This window comes from Ursus arctos, unplaced genomic scaffold (assembly GCF_023065955.2).
Source record: "Ursus arctos isolate Adak ecotype North America unplaced genomic scaffold, UrsArc2.0 scaffold_32, whole genome shotgun sequence".
Lineage (NCBI taxonomy): Eukaryota > Metazoa > Chordata > Mammalia > Carnivora > Ursidae > Ursus > Ursus arctos.
Genome location: NW_026623008.1, coordinates 29,246,260 through 29,266,140, shown reverse-complemented (window position 1 = coordinate 29,266,140; position 19,881 = coordinate 29,246,260). Strand labels below are relative to the sequence as shown.

At 46.6% G+C, this 19,881-nt stretch overlaps 1 protein-coding gene across 11 annotated transcripts in view; it reads right to left on the bottom strand.

Moving 5' to 3' along the window:
• MACF1 (microtubule actin crosslinking factor 1) overlaps positions 1-19,881 on the bottom strand; it is a 328,942-nt gene that overhangs the window by 298,763 nt on the left and 10,298 nt on the right. Inside the window, exon 1 of one of the 11 annotated variants that reach the window (XM_057305193.1) lies at positions 16,409-16,733. The exons of 9 other annotated variants lie outside the window; for them this stretch is intronic. In XM_057305193.1, coding sequence (XP_057161176.1) covers positions 16,409-16,502 — 94 coding nt within the window. In that variant the 5' untranslated portion in view covers positions 16,503-16,733. Of the gene's footprint in view, positions 1-16,004; positions 16,109-16,408; positions 16,734-19,881 lie in introns of those variants that run through there. One more of the 11 variants, XM_057305199.1, reaches the window with a different exon arrangement.

Genomic DNA, 19,881 nt, shown 5'->3' with positions numbered 1-19,881 from the left:
TTGAATTATACACGCTATAACTGAGTAGCAGTATATCCCACGGCATGGGATTACTGGTTGTCTTCGTTTTTGTTTTTTACTCAAGAGCCCTACAGACTCCGCCCTTTTACCACAACCCAACCCCACTGTTACATAGGGTTGTCTTAAATAATTTCTGCAATTCTACTTGAGCCATTCAAATCAAATCATTTTCAAGAGCAGTCTGACTTGCAAATCTTAAAGAAACTCAGACCACAAATCCAAAAAATTTTATAACACCTTAAGGTAAAAAGGCCTATTGCCAAGTGGAGTTTATCAGGCTGGAGTTCAAAACCCAGTTCAGTCACTTAATAGGTGTGTGACCCTCAGGCAAGTTATTTAGGTTCCTTAAACCCTAGTTTCCTCATGTGTAAAATCTACCAATGTCTTTGGACTGTCATATGTTATTTGTGATGATTAAATGCGATAAAGCACCTGGCATTTAGTAAGGGCTCCATCCATATTAGTTTGCTCCCTCAAACTCTGCTCATAGCGAAATACAGTTAAGTCCATAACACACATCAGTATAAAATCACATAAAAGGAACTATGATTAAGCATGATTTCATGGGAAAAAAAAATACCACTCACCTGGTGAGATCCAGCGTTAGCACTAACTAGTTATATAACCTTGAGCCAGTTATTGACCCTTTCCATGCCTCATTCATTCCCCTACAAGCAATAAGGAAAGTGAGCTGAACTGATTGTTCCCAGTTCATTCACTCAACAAATATTTCTTGAATATCTACTGTATGCCAGATACTCTTCTGGGTGCTGAGAATACAAGAGTTAATAAATAAAAATCTCTACTCTCAAGGAGGCTGCGTTCTAGTAGAGAGGAAGACTCGGACAATAAAGTAGAATACGCTAGATGGCAATGAGGAGTTCTGGGAGTAAGGTGAAGCAGAATTATAACATTCCAAAAGGGAAAGGGAGTTTGAGAAATAGAGTTTAAGGGAGATGGGACTTAGAAGATCATATCAGGGAACTGTATTATATTCTGCACGGTGGAAACTCTTGAAAAGATTATGTATTTAGTGTACACAAAGCACTTAGCACAGAAGCATCTCATAGTGACCCTACATGGCAGCTGGCCACACGTTCAGATAGACAGCCAGGGACCTAAAAGGATCCTCAGAAGAACAACTGGTTCGGTTTCCTATCTTTACCAAATGAAGAAGTAAACCATCCATGAGAGTGCTCTATTTCCTTCTCGAAATTCTTCAAGAGCAAAAATGGCATGCCATTCTAACAATCTAATGTTATAACCCCAATAACAGGAATTCCTGGAATGTTTGCTACTAGTACCCAGTGCTATATCCTCTTCGTTATTATTTAGACTGATTTCATGCAGTGGACAACACCTGGAACAATCTGTGCGGGGTGTTCATTCACCAAACACTTCTCCAGCACCTACAGGTGCTAGGAGCTGTACTAAGGCTCGGGAACAGGACTTCAAGGGTGTAGAGGAGACAATCATATGACCAACCAAACCACAATCCACTGTGATATGCATATCAGAGGACTATAGCAGGGAGGAGAGAGATTAACCATGTGGGAAGAAAGGGTAAGGAAATGTTTCCCAAAAGTAACAATGTCTGCACTGAGATACCACCTTACGCCAGTTAGAATGGCAAAAATAGACAAGGCAAGAAACAACAATTGTTGGAGAGGATGTGGAGAAAGGGGATCCCTCCTACATTGTTGGTGGGAATGCAAGTTGGTACAGCCACTCTGGAAAACAGTGTGGAGGTCCCTTAAAAAGTTAAAAATTGAGCTACCCTATGATCCAGCCATTGCACTACTGGGTATTTACCCCAAAGATACAGACGTAGTGAAGAGAAGGGCCATATGCACCCCAATGTTCATAGCAGCAATGTCCACAATAGCTAAATTGTGGAAGGAGCCAAGATGCCCTTCAACAGATGACTGGATTAAGAAGTTGTGGTCCATATATACAATGGAATATTACTCAGCTATCAGAAAGAACGAGTTCTCAACATTTGCTACAACATGGACAGCACTGGAGGAGATAATGCTAAGTGAAATAAGTCAAGCAGAGAAAGACAACTATCATATGATTTCTCTCATCTATGGAACATAAGAACTAGGATGATCGGTAGGGGAAGAAAGGGATAAAGAAAGGGGGGATAATCAGAAGGGGGAATGAAACATGAGAGACTATGGACTATGAGAAACAAACTGAGGACTTCAGAGGGGAGGGGGGTGGGGGAATGGGATAGGCTGGTGATGGGTAGTAAGGAGGGCACGTATTGCATGGTGCACTGGGTGTTATACACAACTAATGAATCATCGAGCCTTACATCGGAAACCGGGGATGTACTGTATGGTGACTAACATAATACAATAAAAAATCATTTAAAAAAAAAAAAAAGTAACAATGTCTGAATTGTGTTTAAGGGTAAACTGGAATTTGCTGGCAGGTGAGGTTAACAGGTGAAAGAGGAATTGTAGGCAAGGGGAACAACGTGGTCACACAGAGACACTCTCCAGCCTGGCAGCCTAAGGCAGCTGAACATAGCTTCTTCCTGACAAGGTGAAAAATGCAAGAAAAATGAGGTTACAAAAGCAGGCAGGTATTAAACTTTTTGTTGCAGGCTTGGTCTTTATTGTATGGGCAGTGGAAACCACTGATACAAATCAGAATATGAAATGTACCCAAGAAAAGGAGAAGGAAGAGAAGCAATGAATGCAGGGAATCTTAGACAATATATGCAGGCAAAGGCAAAGGGAAGCACCTCATGATAGCAATAAATATTTTCTGTCTTTATTAGCCCCCTTAATACTGCCCCACACCTATTTTCTCTTAGTCACACCATCAGACATGATCAGTTTCGTACTTCTGAAGTCTGGTGGGGGGGTTTTCTGGTAAGACTGTGAAAGAAAGACTGATGGGGAAGAAAGGGTTAAGCTGTTAGGAGGTGTCACAGCAGAAATAAGGCCCTGAGCTCAGGCCTCAGCAATGAGGCTGGAGGAGATGACAGAGAAGAGAGAGAGAGAGGAGCTGGAATCAACAGGACCTGCTAAAAGATTGGCTGTCTGGGAGAGAGAGAAAGAATTCATGAAGCCCACCGGATGGGTGGGGAAAGGCAGTCACCGAGATGCAGACACAAGACAAAAGCAGGTCTGGAGGCAGGAATGGAGATGATGGCACCCCTTTTGGACACAGCAAGTTTAAGATGTCTGTGGGACAACCACATGGGAAAACCCATCATGAAGGGTGCCTGAAGTTGGCAGAAGTACAAAGAAATAGAACAACTACCGCCATTTGCAAAGTGGTTCAATTCACAAAGTGCATCTCATTCAACATAACCTATACTTTCAACAAGATCACAAAGAGGCTGGGAAGTCCAGACAAATACACACAAAAAGTTAAGTAACAAAAAGTACAGTAAGAAATGCTACCAGGTAGTTCTGGTTTACGATGAATTGCAAGAAAAACACTTGTTATACTTAAAGACCAGAATCAAATCACCACTTAGCTTTTCAGTCTACTGGAGCTTTTATTTAACTTTCCAAATTCTCACAAGTCTATTTATTGAAGGTATTATACATCTTTACAAGTCAGAAAACGAGATAGAATCAAGAAAAGGAGAAGGAGGAAAAGCAAAAGAATGCAGGGGTTCTGGCTCTACTCTGAGACAACATATGTAGGCAAAGGCAAAGAGAAACAGCTAATGATGGCAGCAAATATTCTCTGCCATACCAGCCCCCTGAATCCTGCCCCACGCCCGTCTTCTCTTGCGAGCAGACCTCCGGTGCTACAGCTATGTCAGATACTACCTCTGATCCCTTCTCAGGCCAGGGCCTCGGCTGCCGCACCCCTTCCCAGGAGCCACCCAAAGATGATCAGAGAGGAGGCCGAAGAGATGAGAATCTAACGCTCCCTCTCTCCCACAGTGAGGGTGGAGGGAAACTGCAGCCCCTGACAGTTCCCCATTCTTCCTTAAAAAGGAAGTTTTGGGCGCCTGGGTGGCTCAGTCAGTTAAGCATCCAACTCTTGATTTCGGCTCAGGTCCTGATCTCAGGGTCATGGGATCCAGCCTTGCAACCAGGCGCTCAGCAGGGAGTTGGCTTCTCTCCCTCTCTCTCTGCCCCTCCCCCGAGTGCACGTGCACCCTCTCCCTCTCTCTAAAATAAATAACTTTTTTTAAAAAAGCAGTATCATATGAATACTGTTATACTTCTTAATAATAAGAAAATAAACAATGAACCAGTCCTCTGAGAGATAGGTGTTAGAACCTCAAAGCACCTCAACTAACCACTCTGGTCCCAGTTTTCATTTGGGAAACTAGCCAACAGAGGCTGGGATAGGTCCTACATTCTTACCCTCTAGAGGTGCCCCATACCAGGGCAGACCAGCTTCTTTCTAACCCAACCCCGACCCCAGGGCTCATGGCTCATTTGGGGTATTTGTGAGCACGGGAGTGTTTGCAGTAGGTCTGGGATGAACTTCCTCATATTAGAAAGATAATTGTATCAGAGGACCCAAGTCTTCTGGATGTTCCCCCTGCCTACCACTTTAGCCACGGGTCGCTGGAGAGGGGACGGCCCTGTTAGGATCCTGTCCCGGCTGCATGGAAAGATAACACAGCAATAAAGCCTGGCATGACAAGAAAGGATATTACAGAGAAACTGCCTGGTACCAAGGAACCATGGAGGGCAGTTGCTCTGCCATCCAAGTTGGAACAGAAGATGACCTTGTCTCTGTTGGTCCCATTTCCCTCAGGACTAGGTCTCTTTTTGGGATATCTTCTGTGAAAATGATAGCTAAATGAGGACTGGCCTTCCATTATTCAATTGCTTACACATTCCTTATTGTCTTTTGTCATTTGTAATGTTTATTGTATACTGTAAGCTCTTACAGGACAGACAGGGGTTTATGAACTCTATTTATTCAGTGTTAGATAGTCTACTACATTCAGAAGGGCTCTTAGAGGCTTTGCTGCCAGCGATGACAAGGACAGTAGAGAGAATCCATACATGCGAAGTGGCATCCCACATACTCACTACAATACGTGAAACCAGAGGCAAGAGACACAAGTATACACACACACACGTCTTGCATGAGACACAGAGAAATTGTACCTGATAAGCCAAACCAGGGACTGAAACAAGATCAAAGATTCTCCAAATTAGTGGAGACACACCTTCCACTCCCTGGAGTGACTCACGTCAAGTTTATCCGATACAGAGTCCAGATTTACAAAACAAGGAGCAAAAAACAAGCTTCACTGTGGGGAGCATGCCAGTAAACAAGCGAAGGATGCTCAGTGTGCCAAAAGGGAGCAGCCCTCCGTCACTTCTGGACCCACCTAATACAGGAGGGAATATCCTCCTGCCTACACTGAAGGTGAAGATCCCAAGCAAGCAGAGGACAAAGGAAAGGGGAACCAATGCTCTTTTCAGATATAAAGGTCAGATAAACGCTGTAGGACACTACCGCCATCTGAAAGGTAGTGATTATCCTGAACCTGTTAAGGTAAGGCAGGGAGGACTCTGAGTCATGAGAACAAATCCATCACGTTCGCTGCCCGCCTGCCAAAATAAACAAGGAGGAGGCTGCATATCCTGGAGACAATAGCCACTCTGTCTAGTCTTACAAAGAACCCGGGTCTTCACAAGCCTGGTCCAAACAGACTAGGGAATACTAATCCCGCAGCCTTCGTGGAAAGCACAAATGTTTCTAAGCTCGACTACTCTGGGAGAGTAAGTGAAGCTCGCCTGTGAGATTGATGCCCAGGCTAAGCATGGAGTCGCCTCCCTCCCCGGTGAGCCCCGTGCTCTCCATATCAGATAGTAAGATAAGGATTAAAGACCACAGGTGAGAAAAGCCTCAGGAGTCAAGACGCCCCAACCAACAAAAGTTAGATGAAATTTTAAAAAATATATGTAAGAATCAATTCTGCCCTGCACTTTACGAAATGATAGAAAGGAATGCAAAAGTTACATATTTGGTTCCTGCCCTGAAAGAGTTTACAATATTGCTGGGGAACAAAGCACAAGCCAGCCAGAGAGCAACACAAGCAATAAGCAAGCAGATGTTACATTTTGGGGGGAAGGACCCCTTATTCTACAAGAACCACTTATTCTTCCATCAAACCTATGCTGGAAAAAGGATCCCCGGTCAAGCCTCCTGTGTGCCTTCTCAGTATCTACACCCAGGTCACTTCCCTCTGCAGCTGGAGGGAAGGAATGTGGGTATACATGCAAGTGCGTACACACGCGCGCACACACACAGCCCCTACTCTCGGCAGATAACTGCACCGCCCACTTCAAAGACAGAGCAGGAGCCATCAGGGAACATTCCCTCAAGTTCCTACACCTGTAGCCAACCACCTGCATTCTTGCCTTCCTCCCTTCTAATCTTTTTCATCAGACACATTCCTCTTTTTACTCCAGAACCCAACCTCCCATGGATTATTCTCTCTCTTCTTTGAATTTTATTATATCTCTCCTTCTCTACTATTTCCAAAGAGCACTTAAACATGTTTACGTCTCTATGTTAAAATAAACAAACAAACACCCTCCACCCAACACCCCCCTCCTTCAAATGCCTTCTCCCTGTTTCTTCCAAGTCCAGGTTTCAAAACTCCCGGACTCCACGTCCGCACTTCTCCTTCACTTCCCAACCCACTGCTTTCAGAACCACGCTTCCCACAACTCCCCCAGAAATGCCCCGGGAAAGGTGACCTTCATATTCTAGAGCCCCAAGTCCTTATCTTGCTTGACTTCTTCACAGTCATACACTGTGTGATTCGGCCTCCTTCTTGAACTCACCTCTCTTCCTCCTACATCTCTGGGCACTTCCTTTTGCTGGACAGTTTCCTTCAGGGGATCCTCCTTCTCTGCTCCCAAGCCACCCCTCCCCCCTTGGAGGTCCCCAGAATTTCTGTCTCAAACCTCTTCTCCCGGTACACACGCTGCCAGCAATCTCCTTGTCCACCCCTGTGATTCCATAAGCTGATGACGGCCTCGTCTACAGCTCTCCTGAGCGCCACACTCTATACAGCCACCTACCTGCTGCACACCTCTGCCCGGCATCCCAAAGACATCAAGGCAACCAAAACTAACTCATATCTTTCCTTGCACCAGCACTGCCACCAAGCCACCTCAAATAACCCTCCTCCTCTTAGACTCCCTCCTTCGGTTAATGATATCACCCACCTACACAGAACCCCAAGCCAGAAACCTGCAAGTCATCCTAGGTGCTTCCCTTTCCCCTCATACACCACATGCAATTAGTCATCAAAACACATGGATTTACCCCTTAACCAGGTTTCTTGATTTGCCCACTTGGCTACATTACTACTTGCGTAACCTTAAACTCTAATCACTCCCTGCCTAAATTACTATAACAGCTTCCTCACTGGTCTGTCACTTGTCTTGCCCCTCTGCAAGCCTTTTTCACACTGCTGCCAGAGGGAAAATATTTCTAAAAGGTAAATCCAGTCATAGCCTTCCTTGCCCTAAATCCTTCAATGGCTCCCCAAAGACCACAGGATCAAGTCCAAACTGTATACAGTATGACATACAAAGCCACTCAACACTTCAAGCCCACCCACTTTTCCCACTCATCTCACTTCTCCTTCCCTTACATCCTACACTCTGACCGTACGAATACCCCATATTTCCTCCTCAAGCTCTCTCATCCACTCGCTCCTGTTCATGGTTCACGCTGCCCAGAATGCCCTTTACCTAAACTTTTGGCCCCAAGTCCCAAATCTCTTAGGTGACAGCTCAGTCTTTTCCTCTTGGATGCCTTCCTTGACCCTTTTCCACCCTGGCCATCATGGCTACTCCTCTTCACTTCCACAGCACCAGCATCTATCTCTATGACGCACTCCCTACAATGCATGGTAACTGTTTACCAATATGTTTTCCTCATTAAACAGTAAGATCACAGAGATGCAAGGGCAAAATCTTTGCTACTTCAGCACTGTGCCTACTGCCTGGTTCAGAGAAGACATTCAATAAACGTTTATTAATTAAATGAATTAATGAAGCCTCCAAACAAGGCCCCTGACACCCTAGGAGATTAGCAGTTCAAGATATAACTGAAGATTTTAAAAGGGATTTAAGAGGATTTCTTACGCAATTCTTGGCAGGTATTCCGGGAAACACAATGAAGCCTGTCTAGAGAATGGGTAGAATAGGTATTCTGGGGCATTTAGCATTGTTAATTTAAATGAGAAGACGCAGGGGTGTGTGGGTGGCTCAGTCAGTTAAGGTTGGACTCTTGAGTTCAGCTGAGGTCAAAATCTGAGAGTCGTGAGATTGAGCCCAGAGAATGGCTCTGTGCTCAGCGGGGAGTCTGCTTAAGGATTCTCTCTCCCTCCCTCTACCTCTGCCCCTCCCCGACTCATGCACACTCTGTAAGTAAATAAATCTTTAAAAAATAATAATAAATGAGAAGACTCAGAAACACAACCTTGAGACATAGGCCCAAATGCACAGCCCTATCTAACAATTTCAGAGAGGAGTAAAATCTTCAAAAGAAGATTTTTATACAAGAAGAAAGAGGACTTTATTTTGGAATAGCCCTGATATAAGGGGTAGTTAATTCTTTTTCTCAAGGCAAAATCTCCTTAAAAAAGTGATCAATGTTAGTATCTGAACTTAAGTCCTCTCAACCTGTACCTGCCCAACATGTCTCTCAAGCATACACCCCTTTAACATCCCTTGATCTAACCTCATGACTCAGTTACAACCACGGCCTCCTACAGAATAAAGCTCCACTCTCATCCATCATTTATACAGCCGCTATTTTATAATGGTTCCTCCTATTAACATTCAGGACCTTCTCTCCCTCCACCTCTAATCCTAATATCATTCTCTTAATGTTTCTCAGTGCCCCCCCAACTCCCCACTACCACTTTCCACAACACGGTATCTGCTTATAGGCTAGCAGAATGCAGTACAATCTGAGCTTATTTACTGTTGTTGACTAACTAAAAAGTACAGCCCAAAAAAAAACCACAAACCCTTCCTATATGTCTCAATCCAACATGCTCCTGCGAGTTGAAACCATCTGCGCTCCAAGACACTTCAAGCAAGCTCATTCTTTTCGTTGACACAAAGGAACTGTGTTTACCTTTCTGAACAAAATTCACAATAGAAATTCGCTATGGTAAGAGGGAATCCGGTAGTACAGCTGGCAAAGCCCTGGCCCAAAAGGAGGATACTGACTGACCAATTAATTAACTTGTTCTAGGCAACAACCCAAATCATCCCTGATCACTGGCACATCCCAGATGACTGACACATGGTTATGCAGAAGAAAGCAAATTCTGAACAGAGAAAGAAAAATAAGTGCTTGTGCCCCATGAGAATAGACTTAACACTGTCACACAAATGTATGGAGCCACAGCAGGCCAAGGGTATCAGATCCCCGGATGGCCAAAAAGGGCCTATCCTTGAGCACTGCATTCTCCCCGGGACAGAGCACATCTATCTGTGGGTCGGCCTGCCTCTCCACTCTCCCTCTACACACACACACCCACACCCACACCCACACACATTACCTAAACTCTATATACTTTCCTGTATTTTTTTACAATTTTCCACATTAAACATATATTACTTTAATAACTGAAAAGAAAATTATTTTAAAATATGACTTGAAAGTGCTCATATGATTGCCTCTTTTCTCTTGAGAGAAACTCCCTGCCAATCAACCACATACAAAAGAAATAATAAAAAGTCCCTGCGCTGTAAGAGCATAAAACTTCATTAGGAAAACAATTCTAACAGACATGAGGCAATGCAAAAACAATACAAAACAGAATAAAGGTAAGAGACTATGAGGCAGACATTGTAAGAATAAGGAAAGAGAGGGGCGCCTGGGTGGCTCATTGGGTTAAGCGTCTGCCTTCGTTGGGCTCAGGTCATAATCTCCAGGTCCTAGGATCCAGTCCCGCGTCCAGCTCCCGGCTCAGCAGAAGTCTGCTTCTCTCTCTCTCTCTCTCTCCTGTCCCTCCTCCCTGCTCATTCTCTCTCTCACTCTCAGATAAATAAAATCTTTAAAAAAAGAATAAGGAAGGAGAGATTAATTTCTTAAAGAGAAGGGGAGAAAGTTGCATGTAGCACAAGGTCTCACACTTAGCTTTAATTCTTTTTAAAAAAGATAAGAGTTGAATAATCAGAGAGAAAGTTAGAGGGCATTCCAGGAAGAGAACGTAAAGGCACAGGGGCAGATATGAAGACCTAGGGGGAAGGAATACTGAGACCTACCCAAATGGAGCAGAGAGCTGTGTTGGACAATTATCAGTTGATACTGTTAGGTATGCAGAATAAGCAAAAAAGGCCCTGAAAGCCAGAGACAAAGAATCAGTGATTCATTGTAATTTATTCCAGGAACTGAGACGTTCTGGAAGGAAAAACAGTATTTTATTAGAAGTAACCAAAAATGGGGCACCTGGTTGAGCATCCGACTCTTGGTTTCGGCTCAGGTGGTGATCTCAGGGTGGTGAGATCAAGCTCCGCATTGGGCTCTGTGCTCAGCGTGGAGTCTGCTGGAGATTCTCTCTCTCCCTCTCCCCCTCGCACTCAAGCTCTCTCTCTCTCTCTCAACAAAATAAGTAAATCTTTTCAAAGAAAAAAAAAGAAGAAGAAGAAGTAATCCCAGAAAGATGAAATAAACACTCTTAAATACTACACGCCAAGTCAACAGGCCTGAAAGGGCTTCCCCAGAACAGAAATGAGCAAATGCCCTTGGTAGAAGCAAGCCAACAGAGGCTTAAATTCCAATCAAAACATAAAGAGTGGGGTGCCTGAGTGGTTCAGTCAGTTGAGTGGCCGACTCTTGACTTCAGTTCAGGTCATGACCTCAGGGTTGTGGGATCCAGCCCCGAGTCGGGCTCCACACTCTACATGTTGTCTGCTTGGGATTCTTTCCCTCGCCCTGTGCCCCTTCCCCAACTCATGAGTTTTCTCTCTCTCTCTCTCCCTCCCTCTCTCCCTAAAATAAATGGATAAATAAAATCTTAAAACAAACAAACCATGAAGAGCAAAAGCAGGAGCTTCAGCATATCATATAACCTCATCGCAACATGGCTCAACATATAATTACCAGAAGCTAAAGGGCCAACCTTATTTAGTAAAAGGAAGGCCTGGGTGTTTCAAGAGCACTGAGAAAAATGCTACAAATTAATTTTGCAACCCATAATTGTTTACTTGTGACCTTTGATCTTGGAATGTGCACTCTGAATAGCTTTCTTTCTACCATCATCTCCAAAACCTGAAACTGGCACTGAAAAATACCACGATAATAAGTCCTCAGCTGATGCATTTCCCTGGTGTGTATTATGTCACTTGCCAAGCAAGCCCAAGATGAAAGCAGTAGCTCCCATAAGCACTGTTAGCACATGCACACATTTTATGATTTCAACAGCATGAATGTGGCCAAAGTTTGTGATTTCCCAGCAGACGGACTTGACTCACTTTCTGAATTAACAGTGTCCATGTCCAGAAGCAGCAATTATTCTATTGTTCTGTCTAGAAGCCATCCACTCCAATTCAAGGGCTGTGTTCTAAAAAGGAACTTAAAAACTGAGTTTACATTTAACCAAGAGGTTGCTTCAGAGAGTCACTTAGTTAATACCAAAGCCTCAGCCTATATTTTCTAACCACTGTGTTCACAAAACTTGATCACTTTGCATTACATTGCTTTTGTATAAAAATTTCAGCGTGGGGGTGTTTGGCTGGCTCGGTCCATGGAGCACGTGACTCTTGATCTCAGGGTCCTGAGTTCAAGCCCCACCTTGGGTGTAGAGATTACTTAAAAAAAATTCTGGGGAGGGGAGTGCCTGGGTGACTCAGTCAGTTAAACATCTGACTCTTGATCTCCACTCAGGTCTTGATCAGGGTCGTGAGTTCAAGTACCGAGGTGGGCTCCATGCTAGGCATGGAGCCTACTAAAATAAAAAAAATTATCTTTTTTTAAATGTTGAAGTAATTTACATACCATGAAACTTCACCCATAATAAAAGGAAAGGAAGAGAAATTCTCCACAGTTCAGACATCTGGAAATGTATGCCACATAAGGGGTTATGGGAGTATAGTTCAGAGGCTAAAAACTAACAATGATATTAACAATTGAAGTATTTTCACAATTATCTCATTTAACCCAAGTCACTGCTCTGATTTTAGGACTCCTTCTGTGATACAATGTGAAACCTTCATCTAGAAATCTGGGATCCTGGCTCTTGGACAATAATTTAAGTTTGCATGTCTAAATGTATCCATGTGTATGATATTTTCCTTACAAAATATTATAAAGATCGAATAAGATAATAAATATGAAACTACCTTGTAAAAAATAAAGTATCGGGGCGCCTGGGTGACTCAGTCGTTAAGCGTCTGCCTTCGGTTCAGGGCGTGATCCCAGAGTTCTGGGATCGAGCCCCACATCAGGCTCCTCCGCTGGGAACCTGCTTCTTCCTCTCCCACTCCCCCTGCTTGTGTTCCCCCTCTCACTGGCTGTCTCTCTCTCTAATAAATAAATAAAATCTTAATAAATAAATAAATAAATAAATGAAGTCTTATCTACATGGAAGTTTTTCTAAACATGAATGGCCTCATATGTGCCAGTAGCTCATTTGGGTTCTCCTGAACCCCAAGGAGTTAGTGTTATCAATCCCATTTTAACAGATGTGAAACCCAAAGGAGATGTTAAATGGCAGAACCAGGACTGGAGAACAAGACTAAAGAAATTCAAAACCTCGTCTCTACTATACTACACTGCCTTGCTAGTTTTGAATGTTAAATAATATGCAGATCCTTCACTCCTCTCTGTACAGTAAGTTCTGTAAGTTCTTTTTGTGTTCAATAAACGAATATCAGTCATAACTAGCTTCATATAACCCATGGCATCTAGTGAGAACTATGAAGTTTTTAAGTACCGGACAGTCCATGTCACCAAAGTTGAAATGTGAATGTTTTTTACTCCTAGTTGAGCCTGGCATGTAAAGGCTCTTTAGTCTTTAGGGCTTTGTGAAAACACAAAATCTAATTCCGCACAAACCAACTTACATATTACCCTTCTGCTTAACCAACCACCAGGAACCAGGATTGTATTTCTTTTTTAAACTTCTCTAAAACCTAAAACTACGCCCGTATGTGGCCTGCTACTTGCACAGAGTTTGTCCGTACCCCCAGGAAAAGAATCAGATCCTGGTTCTCCTACCTCTCTGCCTGTTCTTCTTAGTTTGCTTCGGTGTTCACAAGGACCTCAATCTACCCAAAGGAAAACTTTGCAACTGGCCCAAATCATCTGGATGAAATATTCCTCAAAACAATGCACGTCTCTTTTCTTTGTTTCCATGTGTACCAAGCAACCATCTGATTACCAGCTTCATAATCATTGTGGTGCAAGGAAAAGGGTGACCCAGACAGCAATGTAAGTATTCCAATCACTGGACAGGTATGTCTCCTCTATCATGAATTCATAAAGTTGACAGGCTCGTTGTTTTTGTTTTTGTTTTTTTAACTTTCAACGACTCCCCCACTGCCCATGGAATAAAGCCATAAAAAATCTTTATAAGTAGGACTCTGATCCTTTACAGTATCATCTGCTCCCAAAACTCTTGCCCTTTAGTCATACCCAACTACTCACATTCTGTTCCTCAAAACCCTCCATTCACTTCTACCTCGAAACCTTTGCATGTGGTATTTATTCCTGTCTTCTCCCCACCCTCCTCCACCTGACTAAATTCCATTCATCCCTAAAGGCCCACTCAAGGGTCACCTCTTTTGTCAAATCTCCCAATGAACCCCAAGTGGAAATACTCATCCTTCCTCTTGCTTCCACGGTCCTTTATACACACCTCTGTTCTGGCACTGATAGTATCATAATTACTTGTTTGCATAGGTCTTTCCTTTGCTAGATGTGAATAACCAATTTGGTTATTTCCAGCGCCTAAGACTGTGTTATTTGTAATAGATATTTAATAATAGTTGGAGAACTGGAAGAAGAACATATCCTGGCTCTGCTGGTTGCTACCTATCTGAAATGTTAGGATAGAAAGTTATTAGCTAATACCTCCTGTTTGCTAGACAGTCAGGCTCTGAAAGAGCCTTTGGGATATTTAGGAAATGAGAGAGAGTGTTTATGTCCATGCTGAATCATCTAATCCTGCCAAAACCATGCTCACTACCAACACACAGAGAAATGGTTGCCAGGCACAATTATGGAAAATCCATGCCTGACAACCATTCCTAATACAGCTGCAATACACACTGTTCTACTCCCTTCACAATGCAAATGCATCACTTCCCTTCTGGCCTCTGCCCCTTCCAGGGACAGTTTATGCAGCTGAAAACTTTAGCTCTCCTTCTGAATACAAAAATCCTGTTTCATTTGTAGAATGAGGCGACTACAAATTAACAGGAGCAGAGAGAGAGAGACCCAGATTACTTAATCTGGTGGCCAACCAATGAGAGTCCATCACCCCAACATCATCAATATCTATTTCCCCAAGTCTCTCCAAAACTAATTCTTGTCTTTGTTCTCACAAACTACACCCCTGGTCACTCGATTGATTCCAGCTTAGGCAAAGAGTTCTCCTATAAAGGCACTAAGGGGATTTCTAAATCTGGAAAATGCAAGAATTCCATACAGCAAAGTAACAAAGGCCTGGATCCTAATCCACCCTGACTTCCCAGTGAGAATGGTGCAGTGGCGGGGGATGAGAAATTCTTCTGCACCTATCATAGAGCAGTCTGCACAACAATTCAAACAGCTCAAGTTAATTTATTTTAACCAACCATTTTCAACTCATTCCTCCCAAGAAAGAGATCTGTGCCTGGAAAGGATCAAATTCCTATACACCTGATCAAAGTCTTTCAGAGGAAACCAAACTAAGTGAGCCAGCTAAAAGAACCAAGCACAAGAGGCCTCTCTCCTGGAACCGGCCTCACTTTCCCCTTTCTTTCCTCCTTTCATTTGCTAGGAATCCAACTTCCTTTCAGCTGGAGGCCACCAGCAACATGATCCAGTGAGGTGCTGAGATTTCTTCACCTATTTGTGTTATAATTCTTCTAGTTGTTAAAGCTGTCACAGCCCAAGACAGGCGCAGAGTGTCCTCCCTCTGAAGAGTGCCGTGTCGCTCAAAAGCCTGCAAGGAAACTTAAGGGAACCAACCATTCACTTAGCAGCATCTTTTCAATGAAGTTCAGCAGCACAATCTAACCTCTTTGTGCTCTGAAATGAACCACATTTCTTAAAAGAAAGACCACAGGGGGCTGACGGAACACTTGCTGCAGGCAGGGAAACCTGGACAGCTTACAGGAACTGATGCAGAAGGGAACAAGCAGACCTCCTCAGCAGGTCCCTTTAGCATTTCACTGCTCTCTCTCCTGCTGCTTTTCCAAGCAGAACTCTAATGCCACAAGGAAAGAAAAAGAGGGAGCGTTTTACAGCTTCTGCATTAGTTTCCCTTCACTGGGTAGGTGTCGTAAACAAGTATGCTGGACTCAGTCATAAGGGCTGAAGTTTCCTCTCCTTCTGATGAAAAGAAACTAGAGGCCCAGTCACAAGGGCGCCGCTATATAAAATAGGAGAAAGTGCTGCCTCTGGAGTTTCTGGGGGAAATCTCCCCGTCTGGAAAGCTCAACTGCCACACAAAGCAAAAGCCCAGCCCTGGATGTTCAAGATCTGAGCAGGGGCCCCCGGGGCCGCGCAGCCCGGCCTGGAGCGCGAAGGGCACCTCGGGCGGCCCGGGACACGTTGGGGAGCCGCAGTCCGCAGACCCTCCGCCTGTCAAAACTTTCTCGCTGACACCCAGGCCTTGCAGGAGCCACTGGGGTGCGGGACTGCTCAGCCAGAGCGCCTCCGGGCTGCAACCCGGGTTGACCGCAAGCCCTTCGGTGGGAGGGAGAGCAGCGGCAGACCCCCGCCTCCACCGGCTCGAAGCCCCCCGGGGCTGGGCGGGGAGGAGGCCTCCCCCCCTAAAAGTGCACACTCACCGACCCCGGCCGCCACGCGACCGAGCGGAGACTGAGGGAGACAAAGGGGGGCGAGGGCCCCCGGGCGGGCTCGGGACCGCCCGAGCCTCGGCGAGGGGAGCCGGGCACTCGGGGCGGACGGGGAGGCTCCTCGCGCCCGACTCCTCCTCCTCCCCGGCAACTCCCCACGACGCCGGGGCTCCGGAGCCAGCGCCCGGGCTCGCCTCCTTCCAGATAATAGGGCGGCTAATGTAACCAGCGTTGGGGCAAGCGCCGTCTCCCGCAGGCTTATCTCAACTCCGCAAATGAGCTGGCCCGAGAAGGAGCAGGTCGGGGGCCAGCCCCGATGCCGGGGTGGGCGCCACCCCGCCCAGCCCGCGGGGTCCCCGGCGAGCCCCCGGCCCCCGCCGCGCCGCCCGCCGCACCTTTGTAGCGCTCCAGCACATCCTCGTACGCCTGCACGAACTCCTTCTCCTGGCTGCGGTTGGCCGGCTGCTGACCCGGCACGTAGCCGGCCATGGCCGCCCGCGCCGCGCTCTCCCCGGGCCCCCGCCGGCGCCGGCTCCAGGCCCGCGCGCTGAGGCGGCGGCGGCGGCGGCCCCAGCCTCGGCCCTTTGTGCGGCTCGGGGGCGGCGGCGCTCCGGCTGTCCGCTTTCCGCTGTCCGCTCCTCTCCCGCCTCGCCCGGCCTGGCAGTCGCGCTCCGCTCCTCAGCCCGCCCGCACCCGGCCGCTCGCGCTCCGCCGGTCCCGGCTCGCGTTTCCGCCTCCCCACCCCTCGCTCCGCTCCTCCCTCAGCCCGCCCCGGCGCGGCGGCGGCGGCGGCGGCGACTCCTCCTGTCAGGAGGGCCAGGCCCGGCCCGTTCCCGCCCCTCTCCCGCCGCCTCGGCCGCCGGGCGCGGCCCGGCCCCCCGACTGCCCACGCGGGTCCCGGCTGGCCGCGGACCACCGCCGGCGGGGCAGGGGGCGCGGGCCGAGGGAGGCGGGGGGCGCGGGGCCGAGGGGCCCACGCGCGTGCGAATGAAGGGCTGGGCCGGCCGCGGCGGCAGGGAGACCCCGGGCCGACGCCACGGGGCGGGCGGGCACCCCGCTCGGCGCTGACCTCCACCCGCCGCTGGGACAAAGAAGGGAGCCCCCTGGCTGGAGGAAACCGAGCCGGGCCTGTGCCGCCGCTGGAGACGGGCCTAGAGAAACTGAGGGGAAGGGAGAGCGCCAAGGACCTAGATAGATCCAAGGCTAGGCACGGCCGGAATGAGGACAGGGGCAGGATCCGGACAGGGCTGCAGTGCGAGGCCGAAGGCCACACGGAGGCCACACGGAATCCCAGAAACAAAGGGTTTTCCAGAAACGGAAGAAACTGAACTTGAAATGAGAGGGCACGCCAAGCGCCATGAAGGAAACCAGGCCAAGGATGAGGAGCCAGAAGCTGAGAAATGACAATGGTGGGGGGAGGAATGAAAACGGGACTCTGACCGCACGGTGGGGTGAATAAGAGAGACAGGAGGACATAAATCTACAGGGGGAAAGACCCAACAGGATTATGGCGCTGTGACAGCCATCAGAACAGGAAGCCTTAGATCGGAAGGGAGAAATGTGGGGACCTGTTATGGAACAAAGGAAGGGATCCTGGAGCCTAGCTGGTCAGGGAAGAAAAAAAAGGAAGCCCAGTATTCTCTGTCAGGGGAAAGGAAAGTGAAGGAAGGAAACTGGTAAATACAGGTAGGGATTTATTTGGAACCATTTTGAGAAAGGGAGTTCCCAATATCATCCGATCCTCCATTCATCCGTGTGTCTTTCAGTCCCAATATTCACAGACCACACGGGGGGGGGGGGGGGGGGAGCATAGCTGTGAATGAGCAACTCAGGTACATGCAGGTGATCTTTTTGCCCCCATCTCCCCTCATCCAGCCATTATCCTCCAGGGCCTCATCAACTCTGTTAATTTGATTTTTCAGGGGGTGGGGAGGTGGTTGTGGGTAAAAAGTTAAGCTGGCTGATCTCACAATAGCAGCATATTAGCAAGTAAAAAAAGAATCCATGGGACTTTGAGCAGGCAAAATTGGGACTGAGGTTTCCATTTCAGTTCCTATTCTCAAGGTTTTTAAAGAGGAGCTTCTTCCCCCTGGGGCAAGGCCTGCCTCTTTATAGACTATGAGTAGTGCCAAGTGCTTGGTCGATGCTCAGCACATTAATAAGAAAAGATGATGCTTTTCGCTAATAGGTGCGCACTGGTTGTTTCCACATCATACCATGATCAAAAATCGGGTGAGCAAGTCATTAATCATATCTTTCTCCATCCATCAAGTTCTGCTGACCTGCCCAAGTTCTAGGCATGGAAATCATACAGGGAAGGGCCTAAAAGAGGGCAGACAGGGAGGGTATTTGGACAAAGGCTCGTTTCCTTCCAGTTTAATCCTTCGTGCTTAAAAAAAGCTAGACCCCAGTTTGGTGTCAGCTGCTAGTGAGCTCAGTTTAAGAAAAGAAGGAGAATAAGCGTGAGGTTTATTATTTTTCAAATAAGAGACTTAGTGGAAAATGCAGGGTGAAGGAGTTGGAGATTGATGGCATAAGCACATTCTTCGTAAACAGCAAAGAATATAGAAATGCTAACTCTGGGGACCTTGACTGTATCCGCGCTGAGTCATCTGCATTTCCTATATTATTTTATTCCAGTAGGGCTAAGACGGCCCAGACACAAATACACATACACACACCTCCACCCTCACCCCCAGACATCCGCCTCATTTTCATTACAGTAAATAGAAAAGTCCCTCCATTCCCTCCTGGGGCTGCTACGTGTGCCACTTTGTAAGCAGCTTCCTCAAGAATTGTGACCAAGGCTTGCCAAAAGTGAAGAAAGACAGGCAAGAAGGGAAAGAGAGTCTCTTCTGGGAATCAGACTTTGTTGAAGGCTTGGGGGGGTTGGGGGGGAGAGGGCCAGAGGTTGAGATTCCTCTTAAGAAACATAGTAATCAAGGAAGAAAGTTCTGGTTTGGGTTGTGGCTGGAGGGCTTCTCAGACTCAAGTAGCTTTCTTGACAAGATTTGCATTTAAATGCTCCCATGAGATTTTGAAGTAATGAATTCTTCTAATGAATGGAAAAGGGGAAGTCCACATGTTTGGCTGATGTTTCTGTTTTATACAGAGAAAATTTTATAAGGATAGAGGAACAAAGCAGCTGCTGGAGAGTGGGGGGATGGGAAGAAGGAAGACTATGAAGGGGAGGTTTTCTGTTTTTTTCCAAGCAACAGTCTAAATTTATAGCCAGACCACACAATCAGGACAGCTCTGAGGCTTTCTGCTTTTGGTCTATGATTTTCCTTTGCTCCTGATGGCGAGACTGCTGTTGCATTTCTAAGGAGGCTGCAATGGGGAAGCCGAAGGAGGCAGGATGTACTCAGAAGGACATCTAGTGGGAGAAAAGCATAATGCAAGTAAATAAAGCCTTATTTTTCCTTTGCGTCCTCCCCTACTTAAGCCTCATCAAGGGCCCCTCTCTCTAAGGTCCAGCCTCTTTCAACTGCTTTCAGCTTCTCAAACAGGTGCTTTCTCAACTCAGGGCCTTCCCACCTGCTCTTTTTCCCAGGCTGTAAGTCTTCACTGTTCTCCTCTTTTGGCCTGGCTCATTCCTACTCACACCTCTGTTGAAACTCCCGCAGAGAAGCCTGCCTTGATCCACCGGATTAGTAGATCCTCCCTCCCCCTCTACTCCCCTTTGGTAATATCCATCACACTTGAAGCTATCAGTTCCATGTCTTTCATCCTCACGAAACCATTAGCTCCCTGAGGACTGGGGCTGTTGTCTGCCTTGTTCACCACAGGACCTGCATCTAGCAAATGACCTGGCACGGGCAGAGCACTCGTCAAATATTTGTTTAAAATTTTGATTCAGTGGATGAAT